Consider the following 5,230-nt stretch of genomic DNA (forward strand, 5'->3'; position numbering starts at 1 on the left):
GGAAAGAAGGAAGGAAGGAGGGTAGGAGGGAGGAGGGAGGGAAGGAAGGGAAGGAGGAAGAAGGGAGGAAAGGAGGGAGGAAGAAGGGAGGAGGGAGGGAGGAGGAAGGAAGGAAGGAAGGAAAGAAGGGAGAAAAGGAGGGAGGAAGAAGGAAGGAAGGAAGGCAGGAAGGTAGGAAGGTAGGAGGGAGGGAGAAAGGAGAAAGGAAGGAAGGAAGGATCGTTATCTGAGGAGCAGTCACTGACCTGCTCATAAAAACCTTTCACATACATTTAAACCTGCTGGAAGGGAGGGAGGAAGGAAGGAAAGGAGGGAGGAAGGAAGGGAGGAAGGGAGGAAAGGAGGGAGGAAGGAAGGGAGGAAGGAAGGAAAGGAGGGAGGAAGGAAGGGAAGAAAAAGGAAGGAAAGGAGGAAGAAGGGAGGAAAGGAGGGAGGAAGGCAGGGAGGAGAGGAAAGAAGGAAGGAAGGAAGGTAGGAGGGAGGGAGGGAGGAGGGAGGGAAGGAAGGAAAGGAGGAAGAAGGGAGGAAAGGAGGGAGGAAGAAGGGAGGAGGGAGGGAGGAGGAAGGAAGGAAGGAAGGAAAGAAGGGAGAAAAGGAGGGAGGAAGAAGGAAGGAAGGAAGGCAGGAAGGTAGGAAGGTAGGATGGAGGGAGAAAGGAAAGGAAGGAAGGAAGGAAGGGAGGAAAGGAAAGACGGAAGGAAGGATCGTTATCTGAGGAGCAGTCACTGACCTGCTCATAAAAACCTTTCACACACATTTAAACCTGCTCTCATCTTTAACCCTTCCTTCCTTTCTTCCTTCCTTCCTTCCTTCCTTCCTCCTCCCTCCCTCCCTCCTTTTCTTCCTTCCTCCCTTCTCTCCTAAATTCCTTCCTCTTTTCGTCCTTACTCCTTTCTTTCTTTCCTTCCTTCCTTCCTCCCTCCTTTCCTTCCTTTCTTCCTCCTCCCTCCCTCCCTCCCTCCCTCCTTACTCCTTTCCTTCTTTCCTCTTGTCCTTCCTTGCTTCCTTCCTTCCTTCCTCCTTTCCTTCTTCCCTCCTTACTCCTTTCCTTCTTTCCTTCCTCCATCCTTCCTCCTTTCCTCCCTTCCTTCTCTCCTTCCTCTTTTCCTCCTTCCTCTTTTCCTTCCTTCTATCCTTCCTTGACCTGAGGACAACAGGAGGGTTAAATAACTAACTTCTTCTTTCTTCTTCTTTTTTTTAAATAAAGCAGTTTTTTTCGCTTGGCTGGTTTGTTCTTCAGAAATATGCCGACTGGGAGAAACCTCTGCCTGTGACCGTTACACTAGCAGAGCAGTTTGGTAATCATTGTGAAAACAGGAAGTGTGACGAATTGAACCGTTAAAACATTAAAAGGAGTCAAAGTTCTGCAGAGAGACGGTTTCACACTCCGCAGCAAGACAGCATGGAGGTTACAACCCCCCGAGCTCAACATCATCAATATGTTAAAAAAAGATCAATAAGAGAGATCTGAAATGACATTTGACCCCCACAAGTATAAGACTGAATGCTCCTGAACATGTCAAATGGTGTAACCACAAAATGTCAAATGGTGTAACCACAAAAGTATGATAGATATTATGTTATGTTTTATCCACCTAGAAAAAACAAGAAATTGTAAATGTAATATTTAGAACAATATTATTCTCTATGTGTGTGTGTGTGTCTGTGTGTGTGTGTGTCTGTGTGTGTGTGTGTCTCTACGTGTGTGTGTGTGTGTGTCTCTATGTATGTGTGTGTCTCTACGTGTGTGTGTGTGTGTGTGTCTCTATGTATGTGTGTGTGTGTCTCTATGTATGTGTGTGTGTGTCTCTATGTGTGTGTGTCTGTGTCTCTACGTGTGTGTGTGTGTGTGTGTCTCTATGTGTGTGTGTCTCTATGTGTGTGTGTGTGTGTCTCTCTCTCTCTATGTGTGTGTGTGTGTGTCTCTACGTGTGTGTGTCTGTGTCTCTACGTGTGTGTGTGTGTGTCTCTCTCTCTCTATGTGTGTGTGTGTCTCTCTCTCTCTGTGTGTGTCTCTGTGTGTGTGTGTGTGTGTGTGTCTCTCTCTCTCTCTCTATGTGTGTGTGTGTGTCTCTCTCTCTCTCTGTGTGTGTGTGTGTGTGTGTGTGTCTCTCTCTCTGTGTCTGTGTGTGTGTGTGTGTCTCTCTCTCTCTCTCTATGTGTGTGTGTGTGTGTCTCTCTCTCTGTGTGTGTGTGTGTGTGTGTGTGTCTCTCTCTCTCTCTCTCTCTCTGTGTGTCTCTGTGTGTGTGTGTGTGTGTGTGTGTCTCTCTGTGTGTGTGTGTGTGTGTGTTTACATTTCCTCCTCAGGTAGGTCAGAAGGTTCATCTCAGGTTCTGCGTTCTTCTCAACAATCTGTAAAATATAATTAAATATAATTAAATATAATTAAATATAATTAAATATAATTAAATATAATTATTATCATTAAAACGTTTTTAAACTCTTCTCTGATTTATTTCATTTCTACATGTTTCCTGGGTTTGTTCCGCATGCTGAACACTGACGCCTCTGTTTCTTTATAAATATTAATATTACATTAGAAACAAACTGAAACTTATAAATATGATTATTTTATTATTAAATCTGATAAAAAAAGAGAAGTTGAGTTTAACCCTTGTGTCGTCCTCCTGGGTCAAATTGAGCCCGTCTTATTCTTCTTTCCTCCTTTCCTTCCTTCTTCCTTTCTCCCTTCCTTCTTTCCTCCCTCCTTCTCTCTTTCTTTCCTCTGTCCTTCTTTCCTACCTTCCTTATTTCCTTTCCTCCCTCCTTTCCTTCCTTTTTTCCCTTCCTCCTTCCTTTCCTTTCCTCCCTTCCTTCCTTCCTTCCTCCCTCCCTTCCTCCCTTCTTCCTTCCTCCTTTCCTCCCTTTTTTCCTTTCCTTTCCTCCCTTCCTCCCTCCTTTCCTTCCTTCTTCCTTCCTTTCCTCCCTTCCTCCCTCCTTTCCTTCCTTCTTCCTTCCTCCTTTCCTCCCTTTTTTCCTTTCCTTTCCTCCCTTCCTCCCTCCTTTCCTTCCTTCTTCCTTCCTCCTTTCCTCCCTTTTTTCCTTTCCTTTCCTCCCTTCCTCCCTCCTTTCCTTCCTTCTCTGACTCGAGGACAACAGGAGGGTAAAGGAACATTATAAATCACTATGATCTGTTTTATATAGATTATTAATAATAGAGGAGTAACAGTTTAAATGTTTATTCTAGACTATCTATGAGCCTCACAGTCATGATTTCATATTTAACATGCTACTGAATACATATATTGCTGTTTTTAATTCTTTTAAATCAATATTTTATTTAATATTTAGTAAATAAATCATAATGTGAGCTTATTACATGGAGTCACAGTTCCAATTAAACTCACTTTATTCATTTAATAACTTTATTTTATATTAATAAATCCACATGAAATGAATCTAATGAGATAAATGTTGCTTTAAAAGAAATAATCTAACTTATAAATGATTTAAGTTACATTACTGTGATGAAGTTACATTTACATACATTATTCATTCTCTTTGTACTTCACTTAAAGCTCCTTAAAGGAATCAAGTTTGACTTTTTTATGCTTTTAGGTCCAATTTTAATAATAAAAAGTATAATAAAGTATCATAAAGTATAATAACAAAGTATAAAGTATAATAATAAAGTATAATAAAGTATAATAATGAAGTATAAAGTATAATAAAGTATAAAGAGTTATTTCCATGTTAAACATCTACACCATTAATCAGTAACTTATTACTTTACAGGAACCTTCACACAGAGTTCAGACTCAAGTTTAAAGTTTAAATGATTCATGATTTTTACCTTTTTGCCGTTAACGAAGAAGATGAGCTCATCAGACCGGTTAACGGAACCGGTCCCGTTCATGTTCTCGGTCCCGGTCATGTTCTCCTCCCTCACCATGCTGCTCCTCTCTGCTCCTCTCTGCTCCTCTCTGAGACTGTCTGCAGATCAGCTGCTGCTCTCAGGCTGCAGGGGGAGGAGCTTCACAACCCCCCTCCACCCCTCCCTCCACCCCTCCACCCCCCTCCCCCACCAACACCCAGCCAATCACAGGGCAGGATTCTGAAGGTGTGTCCATGTGCGTCCCAACCAACAGGAAGCTCCAATAATACGAATAAACTCCAATAATCAATAATCTATAATCAATAATCTATAATCAGTACCGAGCCGAGTGTGAAGCTTTCAGTCTCTTCCTCTCTGTTGGCCGCTCGGCTCTATGGTGTATATATATGAACTACAGTAACCACAGGTGACCTTTGACCCCTGACGCAGCACAGCAGCGGCTAATTATTCACAGCCGGGAGGTCAAAGGTCAACGACGGCTCTGCTGGTTTGACTTCATCACAAACTTTATCACTCTGTTAGATTTATACTCTGTGTGTTATCTTTATATTCTTTATTTCATCTAGTGACATCATCATTACTTCCTCCTGATGATGTCATCTACGACTCTGTCTGAATGTAAAGTCTCCTCTGATCTCTGTTCTTCCTCCCTCCCTCCGTCCTTCTCTCCTCCCTCCCTTCCTTCTTTCCTTCCTTCCTTCCTTTCCTTCCTCCCTGCCTTCTTTCTTCCCTTCCTCTTTTCCTTTCTCCCTCCCTCGTTCCTTATTTCCTCCGTCCTTTCTTCCTTTCCTTCCTTCCATCTGTCCTTCCTCCCTCCCTCCTTCTCTCCTCCCTTCCTTCTTTCCCTTTCTCCCTCCCTCCTTCTCTCCTCCCTTCCTCTTTTCCTTTCTCCCTCCCTCGTTCCTTATTTCCTCCGTCCTTTCTTCCTTTCCTTCCTTCCATCTGTCCTTCCTCCCTCCCTCCTTCTCTCCTCCCTTCCTTCTTTCCTTCCTCCGTCCTCCCTCCCTCCTTCTCTCCTCCCTTCCTTCTTTCCCTTTTTCCCTCCCTCGTTCCTTATTTCCTCCGTCCTTCCTTCCTTTCCTTCCTTCCATGTGTCTTTCCTCCCTCCCCCCTTTTCTCCTCCCTTCCTTCTTTCCTTCCTCCGTCCTTCCTCCCTGCCTTCTTTCTTCCCTTCCTTCTTTTCCTTTCTCCCTCCCTCATTCCTTATTTCCTCCATTCTTCCTTCCTTTCATCTGTCCTTCCTCCCTCCCTCCTTCTCTCCTCCCTTCCTTCTTTCCTTCCTCCGTCCTCCCTCCCTCCTTCTCTCCTCCCTTCCTTCTTTCCCTTTCTCCCTCCCTCGTTCCTTATTTCCTCCGTCCTTCCTTCCTTTCCTTCCTTCCATGTGTCTTTCCTCC

The 5,230-nt window shown here is 43.9% G+C and overlaps 1 protein-coding gene across 1 annotated transcript in view; it reads right to left on the reverse strand.

Moving 5' to 3' along the window:
* xdh (xanthine dehydrogenase) overlaps positions 1-3,907 on the reverse strand; it is a 22,949-nt gene extending 19,042 nt beyond the window's left edge. Inside the window, exons 1-2 of the mRNA XM_053314537.1 lie at positions 3,795-3,907; positions 2,296-2,353 (exon numbers count right to left, since the gene is read on the reverse strand). Coding sequence (XP_053170512.1) covers positions 2,296-2,353; positions 3,795-3,893 — 157 coding nt within the window. The 5' untranslated portion in view covers positions 3,894-3,907. The remainder of the gene's footprint in view (positions 1-2,295; positions 2,354-3,794) is intronic.
* Positions 3,908-5,230: the final 1,323 nt, after the last annotated feature.

This window comes from Scomber japonicus, chromosome 24 (assembly GCF_027409825.1).
Source record: "Scomber japonicus isolate fScoJap1 chromosome 24, fScoJap1.pri, whole genome shotgun sequence".
Lineage (NCBI taxonomy): Eukaryota > Metazoa > Chordata > Actinopteri > Scombriformes > Scombridae > Scomber > Scomber japonicus.